This window comes from Ovis aries, chromosome 17 (genome assembly GCF_016772045.2).
Source record: "Ovis aries strain OAR_USU_Benz2616 breed Rambouillet chromosome 17, ARS-UI_Ramb_v3.0, whole genome shotgun sequence".
NCBI classification, from domain to species: Eukaryota; Metazoa; Chordata; class Mammalia; order Artiodactyla; family Bovidae; genus Ovis; species Ovis aries.
In genome coordinates this window covers 7,156,870-7,183,007 of record NC_056070.1, presented here as the reverse complement: position 1 = coordinate 7,183,007, position 26,138 = coordinate 7,156,870, and the positions used below count along the sequence as shown (strand labels likewise).

Genomic DNA, 26,138 nt, shown 5'->3' with positions numbered 1-26,138 from the left:
CAAGGAGATTCAACTATTCCATCCTAGAGAGGTCAGTCCTGAGTGTTCACTGGAAGGACTGATGTTGAAGCTGAAACTCCAGTACTTTGGCCACCTGATGCGAAGAGCTGACTCATTTGAAAAGGCCCTGATGCTGGGAAAGATTGAGGGCAGGAGGAGAAGGGGACAACAGAGGATGAGACGGTTGATGGCATCACCGACTCAATGGACATGAGTTTGGGTGATGGACAGGGAAGCCTGGCGTGCTGCGGTTCATGGGGTCGCAAAGAGTCAGACACGACTGAGCGACTGAACTGAATGAGTTTTAAAAAAAAAATGCCCTGCATTTCAGGAATTTCACTTTTTAACTTATGAACCAAACATGTATACAAATAGTCACTACTTATTTACTGTTCCTACAAAGAGTACTTCCTATTTATACTGGTAACAAGAGATACTACTGAAATTATCAACAGGTAAGCTGCTGCAAACTCCTGTGGTCAACAACCACCTCTTCCCAGGTGTTCCACCTAATACTATTCCTCTCTGTTGATTTCATGGAGCCTCTCATCCCTGGATGATATCACAACTATGAGCCTACACTTGTAGCACCCAAGTATCTTTATTTGTAGAATGCTCTGCATTTTCCAATTGTGGTAAGGCATACATCAAGGACTCTAGCCACAAAGGCTCTAGTGGTGAAATATATTCACAGCCTTCTAAATTAGAACTTGAAACACATATTCCTAACTAGACAAGATAACAGACAGTAAAAATCTACCTATAATTCAATATCAACATAAACTTATTTCAGCATTTCTAGGGAAGAACAATGAATTCCAAATGTTCAATCTACAATCATATGAAACGTAAGCCATCAGTTACTAACTACCTGTGAAACTAAATATTTGTTATCCATTTAGCATTTATTAACTACCTGTGAAATTAAATATTTGTTATCCATTTAGCATTTATTGATCCCAAATAGCTAATTCTCAGGAATCTTTTACACCTCATCTTCCTTCAGGAAGAACTTCTAAAATATTCCCAAGCCGCTAAATGTCACTTAAAAAAAAAAAAGTAAATTAAAAAAAATTATAGCTAGATATTTTAAGAGTTATCAAAAGGAATATATCACAAATATCTAAATTAATAGCTTGAATACCTCATATTTGAAACTTGGTCTTGTGGAACTGAACCAACTGTTGGAACTGCAGGTAATTTTGCATTAGATGATCTACCACCTATAAGAGAAAATAACCATTTATGGGATGAACAAGAGTTCAAACAAAAAAGGTATCTTGATACCAAATCACAAAACAAAACATACGATACTGCATTTTTCCAGGTGCATTTTGCCAGATAGCACAGTTCGTAAAGGAGCTGCCTGCCAATGCAGGAGACACAAGAGATGCGGGTTCAGTCCCTGCATCAGGAAGATGCCCTGGAGCAGGAAATGGGAACCCACTCCAGCATTCTTGCCTGGAAAGTCACATGGTCAAACGAGTCGGAGGGCTACCGTCCATGGGGTCGCAAAGAGTCCAACATGACTAGGCATGCACACACCCATACATTTTTAATGCCTATTATAATCTGATGGGACTTCCCTCGTGGCTCATTGGTAAAGAATCTGCCTGCAATGCAGGAGATGTGGGTTTGACCCCTGGGTAGGGAAGATCCCTTGTTGAAGGAAACAGCAACACTCTCCAGTATTCTTGCCTGGGAAATCCTATGGACAGAGGATCCTGGCAGGCTACAATCCATGGTGTTATAAGAGAACTAGACATGACTTACAGAGTAAACAACAACATAATTGGATAACATTAAAATCTACCAATTAACAAGGTTTTTCTTGAATCATTTAATATATAATTCTCACATAAAGGAGTCTTTGCAACCATCAGCTGAAGAAGTAATAGAAAATTCTGAATCACTCAATTGGGATCATGATTCATTCCGTTCAACATCAAATAGCAAAGGACATACACAAGCAGAAACTTCTTAAAACTGAAGCAAAAAGGAGAAACCACTAATTCCAAATTTAGCTTAAATAGGTATGCCTCATTACCATGACAACTGTCTCTATGCAGTCACTAAATAACTTCTGCTCGATACTTTAAACGCTTCTGAGTCGAGTTCAGCAAACATTACGCAATAATCAACTGAGAAGTCTTTCTTAAGTGATACAAGCAGAACATACACTCCCTCCTGGGTGTCCTCACTGTAATTAGGACATAACCTGATGTTGTATTTGTCACACTATATTTCAACTGATTTTTTAAATGTCCTTCTCCCTCATACACTAATATTTTTGAAAGCAGAGATGACATCTTTTTCATCCATCTCTCTCAAATACCTAGATAAAGTAACAAAATAGAAGGTTCTCAGTTTATAATTGCAAAAATCATTCCCTTAATCAAACCATCTCCCAGATTTTAGTAGGTCATTCTTCCCTCTCCATTTCCTATAATTTTATGTCCCTATCTTTGTTCAAACTACTATATAAAATTAATTCCCATGGTCTAATTTTGCTCTCCAATGAACACTCCCAGATATCCTTATTTTTGTTTATCTGTATTGCTCAGTGGCCAACTCACCCTCTTAGAGTACAAACTGTTCACAGTATCCTGCCCTATACAGAGCTAACTTCTTTATGTTTTCCAAAAATAACTGTGCTTATAAATCTTACTTGGAAAGAGAAAAATAAATACCAGGAAATTAACTCTGACAGAGTCAAAGAATGAACAACACAGAATACAGGAAGTTTTGAAAAAGTCCAGAAGACTAATTTGGATGGTAATTTACTGAGGCTTGAAGAGTTCTAAAAAGTTCACAAAAGTAGGGGAAAAATAAAGTTCCCATTTAAGAATCAGAATATATGAGATAGAAAAGCATTTAATTTAAGCTAGGAGGAAGACCTGAAGAAACAGAAGGCTCATTTTCTAAGACTGACAATAGGGTGAAAGAAGAAAAGAGGACAAACACGGTGTTAAATGCCTCTCTCCAACACAAGGGTCACAAGAGTCACTGGCACTCAGCTGGGAGGGTATCCTAACAACATGGAGGGGATGCATGCAGGAGACGCACTGGCATTCCAGGAAGTGAAACTTCCATTTCTAAAAACAAGGTCTTCAAAGGACGCCAAGTTAGTATTAGAGCAGACTGAAATCCCACCACAATTCTATACAGGGACAGCCCAAGAAAGGCAACAGACATATCGAAGCAAAGGAAACAAAGATGCAGAGCTTACACACAAGGAGGGAAGGGAGGCTTGAAGAATTCTGGAATCTATCAGAATCCACTATCAGAGGTCTGCTGCTTTTGATCCATTCTTAGAACCTCAGGTGTGGGCACACTAGAAACACCTAAAGCAGACAAAGTGGTGTGGACAGAAAGACAGATAAGAGGGAAACAGAAGAAGACATTTCCATCCAGCATGTAGAAAGAAAGATGGTAGAAATAGGGGAGAAGGTAGAAAAGCAGCCTCTTTGGCATCTGGGAGCTGGCTGTAATGTCAACTAGGCCCTGGGGTGGTTAAGGGCTGGCTTTAGAACCTACAACTAGGTCATGGTCTTCTTTTGCTGACTATGAACCATTTCATAAAACAGCAACATCAAACAATGCCATGTCATAACTATGATGTGCCAACATAAAATACGACTCTGTAATCATGTCCCAAAAGACAAAAACATGAACTCCATAACATAACAAAGATGGTCAAACATCCCAAACTCTAATATGAAAGACTGCTATTTCTTTACCAATTAGAGCTTTAGGCTCCATCAAGTCTTCCATGAGTCTAGATAAGACTTAATTAGGATACCTAAAATCAAAATTACCCATGCTTCCTGACAGTTCCAAATTCAGAAGAAAGGCCCACTTCCATAACCCTGAACTCAAATTATCAATTTTTTTCCAATTATTTTATTTACCCAATGCATGGATACATCCTGATTTTTACATTCAGAAATGTTCTGTACAAGCCCTCCTAGTCCCAGTCCTTTTCCAAAGGCAGCCACTAGAGGCAGTTTGGAAACATATCCTTCCAGACTATATTCTCTACACTTACATACAAACTCAAATCCTTTAATAAATCGTTTTCCCGGAGACGTCACAAGTTTCCTCATTGTCTACATTCTCCCTCACTGAATTAATTTATTCAAACAAAGGTTTATTGCTAGGATCTTCATTGGAGGACACTGATACAGACTTTAGAGAAAGTCATCAGAGAAAAAGACAGGAATCATGGGCTTATTTTAAAAGAAACAGAATTTAAGAAATCTCTAAGTAAGAATTATTTTCCATAACAATCTATTTCATCTTGATAAGATGCACATTCTCCCACATGATAACATCTCTTAAATCAATGAATTTTACTAAGGTATCTTAACAAGTAGTTAACTAGAAGTTGAGACCTAATTGTGAGAAAACTGGATAAAATCAGGAAAGCAACAGAACCGAGTCTGCAATTTGGTAAATGGCTAAAGGAGGAGGAATGCAGTAACTCTCTGAATTCACTGTTTTGACAATCTACAACCTCAAGATTATAGCAACTAGAGGAGAAACACTTGTAAAATATCATCTGAGGACACGTATACCTTGGAGATATTCTGGATTCAATTCCATACCACGGCAATAAAGTAAATATCACAACAATGCAAGTCACACAAATTTTTTGGTTTCCCAGTGCATAAAAATCCATTTGACATCACAGAGTTACAACATACTTTCAATCTGTTAAAAAAAATGTTAATTTTCAGAAATATTTTTAAACCACACTATATCTGAAAACCACAATAAAGTGAAGCACAATAACTGCATTCTTTTACAAATTGTGCTTTTTACAAATTGAAGATCTGTGGCAACTCTGCATCAAGCAAGTGTATGGACACCATTTTTCCAATGATATTTGCTCACATCACATCTAAAAATCCACATTTTGGTAATTCTCATATTTCAAACTTTTTCTTTTTATTATTATATTTATTATGGTGATCTGTGATCAGTGATCTTTGATGTTATTATTGCAAAACTATTATGACTGAAGGCTTCATATGGTTAGCATTTTTAATAATGTTATCTTTAAATTTTACTTTATTTTTATTTATAATATTGTATTGGTTTTGCCATACATCAACATGAATCTGCCACGGGTGTACCTGTGTTCCCAATCCTGAACTCCCCTCCTCCTTCCCTCCCCATACCATCTCTCTGGGTCATCCCAGTGCACCAGTCCCAAGCATCCTGTATCCTGCATCAAACTTGGACTGGTGATTCGTTTCTTATATGATATTATACATGTTTCAATGCCATTCTCCCAAATCATCCCACCCTCTCCCTCTCCCACAGAGTCCAAAAGACTATTCTATACATCTGTGTCTCTTTTGCTGTCTCGCATACAGGGTTATCCTTACCATCTCTCTAAATTCCATATATATGCGTTAGTATACTGTATTGGTGTTTTTCTTTCTGGCTTACTCCACTCTGTATAATCAGCTCCAGTTTCATCCACCTCATTAGAACTGATTCAAACGTATTCTTTTTAATGGCTGAGGAATACTCCATTGTGTATATGTACCACAACTTTCTTATCCATTCATCTGCTGATGGAATTAAGGTATACACATGGTATTTTTAGACATAATGCTATAGGATACTGTAAATAACTTTTATATGCACTGGGAAACAAAAAATTCATGTGACTCACTTTGTGATAGCCACTTTACTGCAGTGGTCTCCAAGGTATGCCTGTATATAAAACACATACTCTCATTAACATACACATCGATAGAGTGCAGTCCCTAGCCTGACCACTGAGAGGACCTGAGAGCATCTAACACCTAACTGCATGCACCCTGGCTTCTAAGGACTACACCCCACTATACAGACAAACCAGGAACAGCTGATTTAGTATCTGTGGAAGAAAAGCACACAATGAACTTGAAACATCTACTTTTGCATTTCAGAAGGCAAGGAAATGTCCAAGGAATGACAGGATATGTCACAGTGGCAAAGGGGCCAGCTTAAAGGGACTCGCACCTACCAAGATGGAGACAATCTGAGCATGAGAATAACAGTAATTGATTGTAACGCATCCAATAAAACAGGAAGCCATGAAGCCAAGCTGATAAAACTGATTGTTGATAAAATTAACAATCTGGAAAACAGGGCATTTAAAGAACTTCAAAGTATATCTTGACAAAAGATATATTAGACAAAGACATTATATAAGACAAAAGAGTTATTAATTACAACTCTATAATATAGGAACTTGGCAGCTATACTTTAATCAAGTGGTGAAAGTGGTCATTTTAACAAATGAAAATTTTGCACCATATGATTAGATTCTTTCCTTCTCTGTCCCAGAACAGTCCTAGCAGAGAAATATAATGATTTTAATCAAGAGGAAATATCAGATCAACTCAAATTCAGGGACACTCATTTGGTTGTTCCCAATATTTTACAATAAATAATGTTTTGTATATGCTTATATAAATCTATATGCACTCCTTTATATCCTTGAAGTAACTTCCTAAAGTCAATAAGCCCAAAGTTTAATTGTTGATACACACTGGCTTCCCTGGTAGTTCAGCTGGTAAAGAATCCACCTATGAAGCAGAAGACCCCCATTTGATCCCTGGGTCAGGAAGATCCCCTGGAGAAAGGGACAGGCTACCTTCTCCAGTATTCTTGCCTGAAGAATTCCATGGACAGAGGAGCCTTGAAGGCTACAGTCCCAGAGGTCGCAAAGAGTTGGACACAACTGAGTGACTTTCACTTTCACACACTGTCAAACTGCCCTAAAGAAAAAAAAGTAATTTCCACTTCTTTGATTATTAATAAAATTGAATATATTTTCCCCAATTGACAGGAAACAAAACAAGAAACATAATTGACTATTCTGATCTTTTGAGTATTTTCATTGGAATCTTGTTCTTTATGACTCCACTCATCAGCCACCCACAACCAAAGCATTTTCAAATGGAATCCTAGCTCTATCAATATAAGCTCAGTTTGTTTGATAACAACTACCCTTAAGAGGTTATAGACTAAATGTTTAGGGAAAACAGAAAGGATTCTGTCACTTACTGTGTGACCTTGGGCAAAGTTACTTAAGCTCTCTGCGCTTTACTTACTTCATCTAAAAAATTAACACGGATACTCACGTCACAGAATTATTTCAAGGATTAAAGTACTTAGAACCATGGCAAAACCAATACAGCATTGTAAAGCAAAATAAAGTAAAACTAAAAATTAAAATAATAATAATAAATAAAGTACTTACAACCTATACCACAGTAAACATACAATGTGTGACAGTTTCCCTTCCTACTCTTCTATTCTAGGACCACCTTCAAAACATTGAAAGGAAGTTATCATGTTTCCCTTTAGTCTGTACTTGAGGCTGAAAAGACACCCAAATTGTTCAATGATTATTCATGTGACACTGAAGTGAAGTGAAGCCGCTCAGTCGTGTCTGACTCTGTGCGACCCCATGGACTGTGTAGCCTACCAGGCTCCTCCATCCATGGGATTTTCCAGGCAAGAATACTGGAGTGGGTTGCCATTCAGTTCAGTTCAGTTCAGTTCAGTCGTGCAGGTAAATAAATGAGATGAAGCTTATAACATGAAGTACCTTTACCAATTTCCCCATACAAACTTAAGATGAAAGGTAAATTCTTTTGAAAAATCTAGAACCCAATCCCAGATTTCACTGCTATAAAAAGTGGATTGCCAACAGTTTCATTTATCAGATCAGTATAAAAAACAAAGAGCCATAAACATTTGGTAAATCTAGCCACTGTCCTCCATAGCCTGTCACTGCCTCATACCATTCCCAAGATTTCCTGGATTACTTCAATTTATCCAGGTACTTTGATTCAGCTTGCTCACTCAACTAAGGCAAAGTTAATTCTGGGTATAGATAAACAAAGCCAGGCTCTAATCAGGGGTTTTGTAGATTTAACTAATTAAGAAACAGTAAAGATCTGGGATAACTTGGCCTTCTGAGAAACATGATTGGTCTTTAGGGAGAATGTGATCAATAATCAGCAGTTCTGATTACAGGTCTCAGCCAAACAGAAGCATTGGGAGATGTGGACGGTTTTATTGGAGAGCGGGTACTTCAGCAATCTTCCCAGTTAACCCTCTGGATAGTTACCCAGCGTCGCTCTCAGAGTGAGCATACTCCTACAAGATGAACTTATCCAGAGTGAATCTTTCTTCACCACAACACATTTTCTTCCTCTTCCATTGATAATTAGAGTTGATTTTCCTTTTTATTAAGATTCTAGTTTCTTGCTGACCTTCTTGCCATACTCCCCACCCTGCTCAAGGGAGAGCTAACTATCACTACATAAAAAACTAACAAATTGAATAGAATCTGTCTTAATGCATAGGATTGATTTTAAAATGAAGTACACATTTTTTTCATACTGACTAAGTTTTTAAAGTACATATATCAATTCCCATATTTTCACTGCCAAATGATTTCCAGTCTTGCATTTTGAAAATAAAATTTCAAAGTGGAAGTCAAGATAAAGTGAAATTGAAAATATTTATTTCTGTCAGGACCAATCCTTCTATTCTCACAGAACATTCATTAAGTACTTCGAAGACCAAACACTGTTATTACACTCAGTTAATGATACCTGCGATTTTCTAGATTCCTGACAGCAATATGATCATTCAATCATGGTTGGCCACTGATTTCTGCTACCAGTGATTAATGAAATATTTCTGAGCTGTTTTAGCAATAGTTTTTAAAGACCATCTTTATTTAGAGTATGTTGGACATTTTCTCTAAAAGAACTAATTGGCATCTTTTCTTGAGCTTTTCTGAAGCTGACAAAAAGGAACAAATAAGGTTCAATCTAGTTAAAAATAGAGATAGACGTAAAAAGTCTCAAGAAATGTATGAAGCTTCACAAAATAGTTTAAAACATTAGCTTTAACTGTCCAAACTGAATCTGATTTTAATAAGCTGAAATATATATCAAAATTTGCAAAAGATGAGGAGCATTGAGGGATCAAAAAAAAAAAAAAGTAACAAAAATAATTCCTTGATACTACCCTAGAAATAATGTCAATTTTCAAACCAACATTTTTTTATTGTGATCTATAGCAGAAAGGAGCCTGGCGGGCTACAGTCCATGGGGTCTCAAAGAGTCGGACACGACTGAGTGACTTCACACATAGCAGAAAGGGATTTTCTTTAACTAAACTTTTTAAATCACAAGAAGACATATTATGGAGAAAGATAAATGAATCAATCAGCAACAGTTTTAAGGAAAAAAAACACAAAATTCACACCAGGTGTCCTTCATTCCTACTAGACAGAAAAATGTAACTTCCAAATACATTCTGTATTTTTTCAGCTCAGATTAATCATAAATTTACAACAAATTTGTTTTAAACTAATTTAACAATAAAAATATTTTTAACAAGTGATCACACATGTAAATTCAAAAGCTACTTCCAACCTGTGAAATGCTACTAACTTATCTTTTCATTACCCTTACACTGATAAACTGTCTCCTTCAAACTGACATTTTTCCAGATACTCAAAAGAACAAAAAGGAAAATGTAAATAGATCATCTGTCTAGCATCTATCCAGAGAATAGCCAATTGTTTATTCAAGGTCCCTAAGGGTCTACATAAATAATGTCCTCTGCAATAAAGTCTCATTAAAACAAATGCCAATATTTAATCCCTAAACACTGTATTTTTCAACTGCATCCTCTCTCCTTTTCTCCCTCTCTCCCTCCCCACCCATTCCAGACCTATTCAAGGAGGGACAGTCTACATGCCAGTTTAAACTCTTCATTAAATGAAAGAAATTTTTATTAAATAAGTAAAGATAAGCCTCTTGGGTCAAATATTATAAAAGTGAAGAACCAAGTATTTTCCTTTGACATTAAAAATAAACATTCTAATTCATATCAATAACATGCATGGCTCTGATAAAAAAGAATATAGAGCCTAATATTCTAATAAAGGTATGATTATTGAATTTTGCAAATTAGCAAAGACTCAGCACTTAAAGTACTTAAGAGCAATTCATTTAGATCCTTCATTGGGCTTACTTCAATTCTGTTTTAATCACTTATGCTTTGCAATCACATATATTTGAAAAATACCACAGGATATTTGAATAAAGAGTAATTGCATCTTAACATGCAGTCTGGGCAATTAAACTTTTACCAATAAGTAATTTGAAAATCTATAAATTTTGATATATTTCTAAAAACCTCTATTTTCTCTTTTAGTGTTCTTTATAAACAAATACCCATACACAAAGGGTATACTTTGTTCTCTGATGAATATTTTACAACTTACTACGAAAGATCTGTCATTACTATATTAAACGTTTTTGCTAATAAAATGCTATAAGAGCTAAGAAATATTATTCAAACCAAACTCTGAAATTTGAACACTGATCATCATCTGAATAACATACACTGCTTTAAAATTTATTTACAAATTTATTTTTCACAAAATGATTTTGGAGGTAATGTTTTAACAGAAAAGCCTCTGACCTCACATAAGTTGACAAGCTCCAGTTCTTTTTCTGGGATCCAGTCCTAGTTTCTCTTTAATTGTGCCACACATAAAACACAGCAATCACATTTTGATATCAAAATTTCCAAATAGTTTAAACTTTTCTGGTACAAAACTCATGTTTTATGTTTTCTAGTCCCATGATTTCTTCCAAGGAAACTTCCATTTTTGCTAATCTACTATCAAGCATATTTTTATTTACCAACAACTATTATTGAATATGAACAGTTCATTTTTTGTTGCTGACTCACTATAAAATTGAGAACTGAAGTCATCCCAAGGCACAGGTTTATTGTCTACAGGGACAGATATTAACTATACTTTCAAATAAAGAAAATAATCCATGATCAAACCCAAGACCAATATCTAACTTGCTCAGATTTACAAGAATATACTGCCCAGCCCAGCACGTAATCACAATAACAATCAATTCATCCACAAATCATTTTCCCCAAATCCTGTTTGAATCAGAAGGATAATAAGATTCAATATGCTATATATAGCCTACTTTTTAATGGAAAATAACTTAAATCAAGAGATCTACCAAAAAGAAAACAAAAAAAAAAATCTATCAACTGAAACTATAAACAGCAGAAATATCTCTTTATTTGATTGGATTCCAGGTGAAAAGAGAACAGACTATAAGGGAAGTATGGTAGGCAAAAGCATGAAAGGCAGGGCTGTAGCTGGAAGGGATTGGGGGCAGGAGGAGAAGGGGACGACAGAGGACGAGATGCTGGATGGCATCACAGACTCGATGGGTGAACTCCAGGAGTTGGTGACGGACAGGCAGGCCTGGCGGGCTGCGATTCATGGGGTCGCAAAGGGTCGGACCCAACTGAGCAACTGAACTGAACTGAGGAGAGTCAGAAACAGGACTTCTTATCAAAGCAATAACGTTCACGGCAGCAATCAATGGAATGGAACAGAAGCAACAAACTAAAATCACGATACCACGTAAGTGACAACATGAGCCTAGTGACAAAGGAAGAGGAAAAAGGTATCAAAACAAGTGGCAGAACTAAAGACCACCATCAATAAACAACTTACAGCGACTCAGAATGAATCAATTTTTACATAATAGGAGCTAGAGAGAAAAAGGAAACTACTAGAAAGTCTACTCCAAGATGGAAGACAGTGGGAACTATTTGGGAAATACGACCACCATAAACTATACAACATTCAAATAAGCGGGGGGAAACTGGTAAATTATCACCTGGTTGCAGAGTGCTTCACTAACTAAAGCCTTTGACTGTGTGGATCACAACAAACTGTGGAAAATTCTTAAAGAGATGGGGACATCAGACTACCTTAACTGTCTGCTGAAAAATCTGTATGAAAGTCAAGAAGTAACAGTTAGAAATGAACATGGAACAGCAGACTGGTTCAAAATTGGGGAAGGAGTACATCAAGGCTACATTTTGTCACCCTAAGTATTTATTTATTTAACTTCTGTGCAGAGTACATCATGTGGAATACCAGGACAGATGAAGTACAAGTTGGAATCAAGACTGCTGGGAGAAATAACCACCTCAGATATATCCAGATGATACCACCCTAATGGCAGAAAGTGAAGAGGAACTAAAGAGCCTCATGATGAGGATGAAAGAGGAGAGTGAAAAAGCTGGCTTAAAACTCAACACTCAAAAAACCATGACATCCGTTCCCATCACTTTAAGGCAAATAGAAGCGGGAAAAGTGAAAAGCAGTGGCAGGTTTTATTTTCTTGGGCTCCAAAATCACTGTGGACGGTGACTACACCCATGAAATTAAAAGACCCTTGCTCCTTGGAAGGAAAAGTTATGACAAACTCAAGACAGCATATGAAAAAGCAGAAACAGCTATCTGCCAACAAAGGCCCATACAGTCAAAGCTACAGTTTTCCCAGTAGTCATGTATGGATGTGAGAGCTGGACCGTGAAGAAGATTGAGCGCTGGAGAAGTGATGCTGTCTAACTGTGGTGCTGGAGAAGACTCTTTAGAGTCCCCTGGACTGCATGAAAGTCAAGTCAGTCAATTGTAAAGGAAATCAACCCTAAATATTTCTTCAATGGATTGCTACTGAAGCTCCAATACTTTGGCCACCCGATGTGAAGATCCAACTGGAAAAGATCCTTGATGCTGGGAGATACTGAGGGCGGGATGAGAAGGGGGCCACAGAGGATGACATGGTCAGATGGCATCACCAAGTCAATGAACATGAGTCTGAGCAAACTCTGGGAGATGGTGAAGAACAGGGAAGCTTGTAGTCCATGGGGTTGCAGAGAGTCAAACACAATTTAGCAACTGAGCAAGAGCAACATCCAACAATTATAACAGTCTTCAAGATGGAAAATTATTCTGTCATTCTGCACATGGTTCTTCAGGATGAGTATTTTACATGATAATGATTACTGGAAAATGGCTTCAGAAAAAAATTCATCATACTGTTTTATATTAAATAGCAAACCAGCGTGTGTGTTCTCACCTTGCAACCCCACTGACTATAGCACACCACGCTGCCCTGTCCATGGGATTTCCCAGGCAAGAATACTGGAGTGGGTTGCCATTTCCTACACCAGGGGATCTTCCTGCCTCAGGGGTCACAGGCAGGTGGACTCTTTACCACTTGTGCCACCTGGGGAGCCCCCTTTCTGTCAAATATTACCTATAACTCAGCCTTTTTCTATTTATATTAAATATTACCCATATATCAGTTTTCTTTCTATTTATCTCTTCTGAAGACTACAGGAATTTTTTTCTTTCCCTTGTATCCCTGTTATTTATTTTTTTATTTAACACTTTTTCTGTCTTTATTGAAATAAGTCAGACAAAGACTGCACAAATTTTTAAAACTCAGATCCTATTTAATTTGTCCCATAAACTGAAATTAAAGGGCACTGTATTCAAAATAAGATGAAAATAATGAACTTACTACATATGGTCTAGGAAGTTACCAGAAATTAATATTACTGAATTTAAAAGATGGCAGAAAGTTTCATAGATGTTAGTAACATCTGCCTTTTTCCCAACAGGGGGCTGGTCTAGAAAAATCACAGTTGACTCTTTTTAAGGCCTTTTGATAGAGGTGAAAGAACAGAAATGTACATAACCAGTCCAAAACAGATCACCAAATTGCTTCTTCTCCAAAATTAAAAAAAAAAAAAAACAACACACATCAGAGTATAATGGAACAATAAAGAAGAAAGAAATTCTGCTAGAGTACTATACTTATTTTCCTTTATAGTTTCTCACTAAGACAATGAATGATGAAAAATATACACATATACAATACTACTGCAAGATATTAATGACACAGGAATGAAGAGGGGGTAAAACTAAGAAGGTATAATACGGGAACTCTCTACCTTCCATTCCTATAGCCTAAAACATCTAAACAATAAGGTCTATTACTTTGCTTAAATGTTTTAATAAAACAAAAAATGAGACAGCACAAGGCTGTCTACTACCATTGCAGCTTTTAGTTTCCTTGTAAACATTTTTCTTCAACAACTATTTTTCTTAAGTATAAAAATAATATGTGAAGGGAAGTCGCTCAGTCGTGTCTGACTCTTTGTGACCCCATGGACTGAGCCTCCCAGGCTCCTCCGTCCATGGGATTTTCCAGGCAAGAGTACCGGGGTGGTTGCCATTGGCTTCTCCAGGGGTTCTCCCCGACTCAGGGATTGAACCAGGGTCTCCCGCATTGCAGGTGGACACTTTACCCTCTAAGCCACCTGGGAAGCCCCAAAATAATATAGGATTACTGATAAATTTTTGGAAAATATACTAAAATTAAAATTTTCAAAAATCAAAATTTCCAGTAATTCATGGAAAAAATCATGTAACTTCAGTGTACATTTCCTTGCTTTTCATATATAAAAAAATATATACATACTTCAAATATTTACTATCACACAGCATGTAAAGCGTTGCATGTAATATTTTATTTAACCTACTGTGAGCATTTTCTACTATCACTCAACACTAAGAAAGTTGTAAAGGATTAATCACATTTAAACTTTTGAAAAAATGTTTCTGTTGACACAAGTAAAATAACTACAATGAAAGGGGGGAAAAAAAACCAGGGACGATAAATAAACAATCCTAGTCTTTGTTTCTAGAACACGTGCTATGTAGTACACAGAAAGGAAAAATAAAATGTCCCTGACAGTTGGCTAGTAGAAATATCAAGTTCGAAGCGAAACTCTCTGAAATATACTTGCTTACCAAACAACAGTAGAACAGTGGATAGGAGGCCTGAAATGTCCCAAAAGATGAGGAGAAAACAGTATTTCTGATTTTAATACAGCCCACCTACTCATTCTTTCAAAATTCCTTCTATTTTTTATTAATCTCATCCTAGAGTAACAAGAAAGAATAAATCCTTTGGGGGATTAATTTTTTTCTAGTTTTTTAGTTTAGGGTTTTTTTTTTTTTTTAATGAAATAGCACAACACAGAAAAATACTATTTATATAAAATAATATCCCCCTTGTTTTAACTTGGTCTATTTTTTTCTTATAGACTGCAGCAGGTTTAATAGCAGCCCCAAAGGTATGCCCAAGTTGTAACCCCCAGAACCTAAAAAGAGGACTTTATTTACAAAAACAATCTTTGTACCTGTGATTGTGGATTTTGAGATGAGATCAGCCGGGATTACGGTGGGCCCTTGTTTGTTTGTGCTCAGCTGCTCATTTGCATTGACTCCTTGCTACCCATGGACTGTAGCCTGCCAGGCTCCTCTGTCCATAGACTTTTCCAGGCAACAATACTGGAGTGGGTTGCCATTTCCTACTCAATAACTTGGTCCTTTTAATATCACAGAGTCTTCAAGTTCACCCAGTATTATCACTAAGTTTCTAAAAAACTGCTAGGATTTAAGGTCTTGCACCCAAGACTTTGGAAGGAATATAGAAAGAGAGCTGGGACAAAAATCAAACTGCAGTAAGAGTTACTGAACTACCAAGACTAACACCTGAATGACGACTCGAAGGCAGCATTCCCCTCCCAAGTATCTAACTCAGACACTATGCAAGAGAGAGCAAAGCACTGGATACCACATGAACAGCTGGCAATTGACAACCAGACTCAAAGACCAAATTTCACCGAAACTTTCTCATACTAACCACTACCTATATACAACTCAAGAGCAAGAAAAGTATTTTAATAGATCTCTCATTCTTTCATCCACACAAATAGCGGCATCCAATTCACCACACACTACTACGTTTAAGTGGGAAAAGTACTGAAATCCTTGATTTAATTTATTTCATATTGCTCAAATTTATTCAGAAAATTACTAAATAATCAACAATACAAAAGTATAATCATTTAAAACACGCCTTACAAAACTTTTTACTTAATCAACAATCCTAAACTTTGCTAAAATGAGATTAAGAACTTTTTTGTTGTAATCACTGGTAACAAACTCACCAGGTGATTCTCCCCCCACATCTGAGGCTTGAGCTGAATCTACTGAAGAAACCACACTAACAGCGTTGGTAGGTGTACCTGTGAGTGTGGAAGGTAAGACTGCTGACTTTTTTGTCGCAACGATGACACTTCTGTAATAAAGAAAATACACAGATTTTAAAATATAGAAGATCACACAACTACATAAACTTCAAAACAGAAAATAGGAAACCAACTTCTTTCTGCCATATATCTCTATTCTGATGTACAATTTAGAAAACACTCTCAATGAGAAATCACTTCAGTGGTATTCACATTAATTTATTCTTTCCTTTTCAGAATCAAGATAATGTTCTATGAAAATATGATAATACATGTTAACATTTAAACTTATATTTACTATACTCTTTAAATTTAAAATCATCTTTAATTATCCAACTTAAAATATAACCAAAGGTATATACAAAAAGGAAATATGGCATTCATGTGGAGAAGTAACTTTTTTTTAACCTCAGAAGTGAAGCAGAAAACTCAACAGATTTCTGCAAGAATCTCAAAGCACCAGTAAGTTGAAATGATAAAACCTTAGAAATCTTATAAAGTAAGAAAATGCAGACATTAACAATTTTTAAACATGTACACAGTCAAACTTTTACTTTTCAACCCTCAAAGACTATCTTGTGATAATATTACAAAGAAAAAACAATGCATACACATAAAAGCTAGATATAAAAATATCAACTAATCAAATTTGTTCATCTCTGTATTATTTAAACACAGGTATTTATAATATACCAATTTCAATTAAAGGGTAATACGTTATGCCAAAATAGTAACTAAAAGACCTTATTAGGCATAACGTAAAAGGCACTTTTAATTGAAGTTAGCTCCATAAACATGCAAAAACCCAGTTAATGAGGTAAAGAGGACAGCTGATATATAATGCACTCCCACAGCAGTGCTTACTTTTAATTACCTGGTGTTAACCATAAGCCTAAAGTCTTCAACATTCGATTTATTTAATCACATCTTTTGTTGACAATATTGTAACTGCAAGCTTCAAGTATTCCCTTAACAGCTTTATTCTGTTTCGAAATAAAGTTACTTGATCCCAATCAATGCATTCAGAAGTGAAAATTATGTAATTCCAATACTTTAACAATACATTTTGTTTGCATTGTTACATCAGAAAGAGACAACACAAAGTGAAATAGGTTCTGTTTTACTTCAGTGCCTATCATGCGGCAGCAAACACTGTCGCCAATTAAATCCAGTTCTCCTGCGCTAGGCATGGCGTATTCAATGTACTTGGGGGTAGCTGGCGGCACCTCATTATAAGGGTGACTGCCAATGTTAACTATACACTAAAAAATAGGAGCAACAGCCACCTGAGCCCTCAATCCAAAATGCTGTGCTGAAATCATGGTAGCTCATGTCACATGAAGACTACTGACTTTAGGGGGAGTGGACGACCCCCTCTCTGCATGTGTGCACGTGTGTGTGTGTGTGTACACGTGTGCTGGTAGCACACTCACAAAACAATACAAAATGTACTTTGCCCATTACCTGCTACAGGCAAAACTTTACAAGCCTATTGTTTAAGAAACTCTGTAGCTATTTATTTGCTAGCAAGCTATTTTGACGGGAGAGGCATGAACATGGAGGATTTACTCTGACATGTGTTCACAAAAGAAACAACTAGCAAGATCTGGTTTACTCTACAAGAGCCAAGTACTGATAGGAGCGACAGAATTTAGTATTGAGAAAAGTGAAACCGTTTTTTCTATATTTGAAATTTAAGCCATAAGCCTACCCTATGTACCGGCAATTCTACTCTTAGAAATTTCCTCACGATAACTTAAGACCATAAAGAATAGATACAATAACATTAAGAAATGCTTTACTGATAACAACCAAAATCTGGAAATAGCCCTGAATCTTTAAGCAGAAAAATGAATTAAAATTTGGTGGTATACATATAGGATGGAATAATAGTAATATAAATAAACTACTGATTGATTAACATAACATGTATGAATCTCAAAAGCATTATGTTAACTGAAGGAAGCCTTATACGGAAGAACACACATTTTGTATTTCCTTTAAGGATGTAAGGATTTAAGTCCTTCATGAACTTCCTACATGAAGTTCTAGAAAAGGCAAAATTAATCTGTTGTTTAAAAAATATACAACAGCAATTGCCTGTGAGGGACAGGCACTAGCTAGGAAGGAGCATTAAAGAACTTTCAAGACTGAGAACAACTTGACTGGAAATTTAGGTTACAGAGGTCAAAACTCATAAAATGGCACACTTAAGATCTGTGCCTATCATAGTCTGTACACTTTACCTTAAAAAACTGTATTGGTCTCTGGTTAGAGATGTACGCGCCTTAACTGAAGTGATCTTATGCCTGCAACTTACTTTGAAATGCATAAAAAAATAAGACTGATGGATACAGAGATGGTTATATGGAGAATTGTACAATGAAGTAAACAAATAAAGGCTAGTTGCAGAATCTCAGTGACAGGTCACTAAATGTTCACTGTACAACACTTTGAACTTCTCTGTATGTTTAACAGAATGGTGAAAAGATAGCAACAATGAAAAATTTACCACAGATGTCTCGTAAAACACAAAATCTCTATTCGTCAAAGATGGCACAGTTAATAACAGATAACGAAAGAACCTGACCTCATTTCTGTCCCTTCAAACAAGTGCCATTAGTAACGTTTTCGATCATGAATAACAGCTATAACTTGGTTCAGTAAATATTTATTGTCCAATATCTTTCACACATTCTCATTCCAAACATGTCTCAAGTGTGGGCTCCTATATGAATTTACATTTACCTAGCATCCCTTACGGACGTCTGCAATATGCTCTTATGGTTCTTGAACTAAGCATGTACATTATCTCACAACTCCAATCCTTTGTACGCGCCGTTTCCTCTACCAAGATTCCTTCCGCTTCATCTGTTTGCCAGCAATCCTCCTTCTCACCTTCCAAAACCTTGCCCAAAGGTTAAGTGTCCCCAGACAGCCAAGCTGATGTTCACTATTCTTTGTGTTCTTGCATGATCCAATTATACAAACTTAATAAATACATACAGTACATGATCCTATCATATAAACTTAACAAATCATTATGAATGCTAAGATTAAGCACTGATAATATGTCACGAGTTACTACACAATTCACAAAATAATCCTAACATAGTTATTACTTTCATTTAAAAAACTGAAAAAGTAAAGTTCAGAAAGTAAAAGTAATTGTCAAGGTAGATGGCAGAACTGACCCACAATTCTAGGTTTACCTAAACAAGGGCCTCTAATTTGAACCAGTTTCTTAAGTTTTATTGAGATATAATTCACATTCCATATAATTTAATTTATTCATATATAGTATAAAATTAAATGATTTTTAGAATATTCAAAAATTATACAACCATCACCACAATTACATTAACATTTAAACATAATTCTATATTATAATCTATCAGCAATGAGAATAAAGGCTTCCAAGATTTAAAATTATTAATACATATGTACTACTGCTGCTAAGTCGCTTCAGTCATGTCTGACTCTGTGCGACCCCATAGACAGCTACTAAAATACAAAAATATGTCTGCTCAGAAACAGAAAAACTGAATTCTTTAGCAATTTCCCTAGTACATAATAGAAAAATAGAATTACTCAATTTCCATATTCAATGTTTGTTTCAAATCACCTCTGAGAAAGTAACAATATAATGCTTTAGCTTTGGGCCACATAAAAACAAAGAAAATTCAATCACAAAGATTCACTTAGAAGGACATTAAGTAGGAGGCAAACTTCATGATATTTTCACTCCCTTTACTGTTTTTATTACTATAAATTATAAATTTCCTGTGTAAAAGACTAAAATCTTCAACACAGGGGTATATTTAAGCTACCATACTTATCATGTATAAAAGTGTAAATCTAAACTGTTAGCAATGTTGTTTGGTTGCTAACTCCTGTCCAACTCTTTTGTGACCCCATGAACTACAGCCACCAGGGTCCTCCGTCCATGGGATTTTCCAGGCAAGAATACTGGAGTCAGTTGCCATTTCCTTCTCCAAGGGATCTTCCTGACCCACAGATCAAATCTGTATCTCCTCACTGACAAGCAGATTCTTAACCTCTGAGCAAATGGATTAGTAAACCCTGTCTTAAAATTTTAATAAAATGGCATCATTTTCATCCTACAGCTTAAGGTTCTACTTAAAAGAAATTGAAATCCTTGACTGAATTTTTGATATACGCCATCAATTTTAAGAAAAAGCACTTCAAACTTTTTGGCATAAAAAAAGCAGAAGACAGGTAAATCCTTTAATTATGCAAGCTGTTTTTTCCAAACTTTCAAGTTATAATGAAATATTAAACTATAAAATTCCACATATTATAGCTTTTTTTCTTTATACTCACCAACTTTAATAATTAGTATCTGTAAAGCACTATGCTAAGGACATATATGAATTGTGTTACTTACATTTACAACAAACTACCACCACCATGAGGGGATTATTTATACTAACAACCCGAGAGGTAAGCACTTCATATTATTAGCCCCATTTTACAAATGAGAAAGAAGTAACTTTCCTAAGCCGCCTCCACAGATAGAAAGTATAAACACTGCTGACTTTTCTTTTTCTTACCTGAACTAGGGAGACTTTTTTGAAGATTTCTTTTAATTGAGTAACAACAAAGAGAGAGCAACATTTTCTTCCAGATCACTAAGGTTGAGAAGCTCCATTTCAGAATTGTATCAGTTTGAAACATCATGAACTTTCACAGAAACGCTATTTTCTCTAACATGCAAATAGTTCACTAAAGGAGAAGAGCACTTTAAGCCAAGTACTTTATTCCCTAAGGATCTAGCTGAAAAGCCAGACAAAGCCCTTGAACTTTATCAAGATAAATCCCTGGCATCCACTAATCACCAGAGAGAATCTCTGAAGGAGATAAGAGCAGGAATTTTGGCATGGGAATGAACACAAACACCTTGCCATCCACAAAGGCCCACAACCTGGCAGCCTATCAGCAAGGTTCCACTCATGGAGCTGTTACTCTAAACTTTCCAGCTATTGCTTGGAAGTTGATAATTCTTAAGATATGAGGAGAGTTGTGATTTCTGACACAGCATTCCAGAGATAAATACACGATCAGAGGGATGCTTTGAAATTCTCTAAGATACTCCTTTGGTCTAAAGCTGCATGAAAAGTTTTTCAAAAGGTGTCTCTTGCTTTGAAAAAGAGAGGGGGAAAACAGAGCAGTTTGCTTGTCATCAGACAATATGTTAAATGCATACCAGACATGTAAGCTACAAACCGCCTCCTGAAAAATAGTATTGCCAAATTCCCTTTTGTTTTCTATTTTAATAAATCCCTAAAAATGGATTCCCTTTGCAGTTTCCTGAACAAGTTCATAACATACTCACTGAAGGTATCATGAAGGCACAGAAAATTTGTACACTATTTAAAAAGAAATAAATGCCAAAACACATGAAAATTGGAGAATTTATAAGGAAACAACTCTGATTATATTAGAAATATACATTAAAGGTAAAAACCTACCCTCAAGGTTTTCTCATAATTTAATCTAACATTAACACAAATTTAAACAAATTTATAAATACTGTCAATTTTTTAAAAGCCTAATCATTTACACCTCAAAATATAGTCATTGCAGTTTGTCATATACTTTTTGAGACATATGGAAACATATATATATTTTTAAGACCATTAAATCCCAAACTAAATTGTACTCTGCTTTTTCATTTAATAACATATCTTCAACATCATTTCAAATCAATACATAGTGTTGTGCTTTTCTCTCATCAGTGGCTGCGGAGTATTTACCATATATTTACCATATGCATAGGAAACAACACAAGTAACCAGTTCTTCATTTGCAACTACGTCTACATAGCACTGCCAAATGACAGGGTAGACAGTCCACTGGCTATGGCTTAAATCCCAGCTCCACCACTTATTAGCACAAGAGCTTAAGCTGCTTTTTTACATTCCCTATGCCTCAGTTTCTTCATCTGTAAAATAAAAACAAAAACAGTATCTGTCTACCCACCGACCTGCCTATCTAAAACAACGCACTTTAACACTTTCACAGGGTAAAAGCTCAACAGGTATTAGCTTAATTAAGAAATTCCTCTTACAGGAAGAAAACATTTTGTACTTGCATACATCTGTATAAAATTCTAGAGATATAATTAAGTTTGCATATTTAAAATTTTAATTAACTGCCAATTTTCCCTCAAATAAACTGTACCACAATGCCCTCCACAATATACCCATATTAACACTAGGCATAATCTTTTAAACTTCTAGATTTCTTCATGCTAAGTGCTACAGATTAATATATACTCAATATCATTTCACACCAATACATATTGTTCTGCTTTTTTTCCGCTTTAATAGTCCTATAGTATCACACTGTCATATAGGAAACTGAGACTCAGGGGGATGAAGTAATTTGTCCAAATCCACTAATAAGTAAATGAGCCAGAACTCACACACAGCTGTGTCTGATTTCCAGAATCAATATATAATTCCTATAAGCCTGATTAAAAAAAAAATAAGAAAGGAATAAAAGGGAAAAAAAGATCTGACTCTAGCAACCACTGTCTCTATAGCAACACATCACACATCTACCATATGCTATTTACCTGGAACTGAGACTCTACCAGTCCTATCATTCCAGGACACTCGATCTAAACTTTAGACAGAGGGAGAAGGAACAAGATGACAGAGGATGATGGCAAAGATTTTCCAATAAAATTATATATTCCCAGTGTTCAGCGCACCTTAATTATATAAATAACTTTAACCAGCTTGGACGTCTATGTGCCAACAAGTCTGAAGTAGGAAATCAAGAGATAAGATGAAATACAGAGAAGACACAGTGAAATAAACAACCAGAAAGTAGGAAATTATGATGAAAATATGTCAAAAGAAAACAGAAGCCAACTGGAAGGAAATCCCACTGGATAAATAAGAGACAATTTCAGTATCAAGATAAACAACAACATAACAGTATAATTCATTCTATAAAACAGGAAACCATTAGGCCATATATTGAATGTACTGAATTCATTTGATGAGGATGATAACAGTTTCATAGTACCTCTTCCCAAGGAGTACCTTAACAGTGGAGAAACCCAGAAAATCCCATTTTAATAAATGATCTGAATGAATATCATCAGTAAGAAGATGAAACTGCGTGCCACTTGTTGGAACACAACAGGAAGAAACAGGGCCACTTCTGTGATACTACTCCCAAAGACGCTTTAAATTGAATCGAATCTTGAGGAAACATTAACAAAGTAAACTGAGGGACATTCTACAAAACAGCTGGAGTCTCATCTTCTAAAGGGTCGAGGCTATTAAATTCAAGCAAAGAATAAGGAACTATTCTTCCAAAGTGAAGAATAGAGAGATACAACAAAATACAGTACACAATTCTGAATTCAATCCTTCTACTAAAAAGAGCATTACTGAGAAAATCAATGAAACTTGAAATGGGTTTGAAGATGTGCAGGTATGATACCAATCTTAATTTCCTTATTGTGATGAATTTACTGTGGATATGCAGAAAAAAAACATAATAAACTATTCAAAAAGGATGGCGTATTGTATCAATTTCCCCTCAACAGGTTTAGGAAAAGTAAAATTTCTTCTAATTGGTAACTTTTCTATAAGGTAGAACTTGTTTCATATAAAAATGTTGACCTTTGAAAAAGAATTCAATAACTCATATATATATGTCTTACAGACACAATTTCAGAAAATTTACTGTAAATTTAATATAAAGAAGCATCTCAAGCAAATTAGCCAAAGGTTTCTTAGGACAACAGAACCTACAAAGTCAGGAATCTCCAGTCAGCTCTCTCAAGCTGTCAAGACTGAACACTACGATGAACTCCTAAGTCTGCCAGAATTCACAGATTCCCACTTTTTCCATAAAGGCTGGCCCATACTGACAGCAGGGGAGTGAAAGGTCACCATCTGGAAGAATAAGTGGTTTTAAGTTCCAACAAACAAAGAAGAAAATTATTTAATACACAACTTGCTCTATACAGTCAGCAAAAATAAGACGAGGAGCTGACTGTGGCTCAGATCATGAACTCCTTATTGCCAAATTCTGACTTAAATTGAAGAAAGTAGGGAAAACCACTAGATCATTCAGGTATGACCTAAATCAAATCCCTTATGTTTATACAACAGAAGTGAGAAACAGATTTAAGGTACTAGATCTGATAGAGTGCCTAATGAGCTATGGTCAGAGGTTCATGACATCATACAGGACATAGGGATCAAGACCATCCCCATGGAAAAGAAATGCAAAAAAGCAAAATGGCTGTCTGGAGATGCCTTACAAATAGCTGTGAAAAGAAGAAAAGCAAAAAGCAATGGAGAAAAGGAAAGATATAAGCATCTGAATGCAGAGTTCCAAAGAATAGCAAGAAGAGATAAGAAAGCCTTTCTCAGCAATCAATGCAAAGAAAAAGAAAAACAACAGAATGGGAAAGACTAGAGATCTCTTCAAGAATATCAGAGATACCAAAGGAACACTTCACGCAAAGATGGGCTCCATAAAGGACAGAAATGGTATGGACCTAACAGAAGCAGAAGATATTTAGAAGAGGTGGCAAGAATACACAGAAGAACTGTACGGTCTTCATGACCAAGATAATCACGATGGTGTGATCCCTCACCTAGAGCCAGACATCCTGGAATGTGAAGTCAAGTGGTCCTTAGAAAGCATCACTACAAACAAAGCTAGTGGAGGTGATGGAATTCTAGTCGAGCTCTTTCAAATCCTGAAAGATGATGCTGTTAAAATGCTGTACTCAATATGCCAGCAAATTTGGGAAACTCAGCAGTGGCCACAGGACTGGAAAAGGTCAGTTTTCATTCCAATCCCAAAGAAAGGCAATGCCAAAGAATCCTCAAACTACCACACAATTGCACTCATCTCACACGCTAGTAAAGTAATGCTCAAAATTCTCCAAGCCAGGCTTCAGCAATACGTGAACCGTGAACTTCCAGATGTTCAAGCTGGTTTTAGAAAAGGCAAAGGAACCAGAGATCAAATTGCCAACATCTGCTGGATCGTCGAAAAAGCAAGAGAGTTCCAGGAAAACATCTATTTCTGCTTTGATTATTCCAAAGCCTTTGTCCGTGTCGATCACAATAAACAGTGGAAAATTCTTCAAGAGATGGGAATACCAGACCACCTGATCTGCCTCTTGAGAAATCTGTATGCAGGCCAGGAAGCAACAGTTAGAACTGGACATGGAACAGCAGACTGGTTCCAAATAGGAAAAGGAGTACGTAAAGGCTTATTTAAATTCTATGCAGAGTACATCATGAGGAACGCTGGGCTGGAAGAAGCACAAGCTGGAATCAAGATTGCCAGGAGAAATAACAATAACCTCAGATATGCAGATGACACCACCCTTATGGCAGAAACTGAAGAGGAACTAAAAGCCTCTTGATGGAAGTGAAAGAGGAGTGAAAGAGTCGGCTTAAAGCTCAACATTCAGAAAACGAAGATCATGGCATCCGGTCCCATCACTCCATGGAAAATAGATGGGGAAACAGTGGAAACAGTGTCAGGCTTTATTTTGGGGGGGGGGGGGCTCCAAAATCACTGCAGATGGTGACTGCAGCCATGAAATGAAAAGACACTTACTCCTTGGAAGGAAAGTTATGACCAACCTAGATAGCATATTCAAAAGCAGAGACATTACTTTGTCAACAAAGATCTGTCTAGTCAAGGCTATGGTTTTTCTAGTGGTCATATATGGATGCGAGAGTTGGATTGTGAAGAAAGCTGAGCACCGAAGAATTGATGCTTTTGAACTGTGGTGTTGGAGAAGACTCTTGAGAGTCCCTTGGACTGCAAGGAGATCCAACCAGTCCATTCTAAAGGAGATCAGTCCTGGGCGTTCATTGGAAGGACTGATGCTGAAGCTGAACCTCCAATACTTTGGCCACCTCATGTGAAGAGTTGACTCATTGGAAATGACTGATGCTGGGAGGGATTAGGGGCAGGAGAAGGGGAGGACAGAGGATGAGATGGCTGGATGGCATCACCGACTCGATGGACATGAGTTTGAATGAACTCTGGGAGTTGGTGATGGACAGGGAGGCCTGGCATGCTGG

The 26,138-nt window shown here is 36.3% G+C and overlaps 1 protein-coding gene across 10 annotated transcripts in view; it reads right to left on the bottom strand.

The window, feature by feature from the left end:
• The window catches only part of LRBA (LPS responsive beige-like anchor protein), a 749,961-nt gene that overhangs the window by 533,583 nt on the left and 190,240 nt on the right, over window positions 1-26,138 (bottom strand). For all 10 annotated transcript variants that reach the window (XM_015101368.4, XM_060400971.1, XM_060400970.1 and 7 more), the window contains exons 31-32: window positions 15,955-16,085; window positions 1,145-1,223 (exon numbers count right to left, since the gene is read on the bottom strand). In XM_015101368.4, coding sequence (XP_014956854.3) covers window positions 1,145-1,223; window positions 15,955-16,085 — 210 coding nt within the window. The remainder of the gene's footprint in view (window positions 1-1,144; window positions 1,224-15,954; window positions 16,086-26,138) is intronic.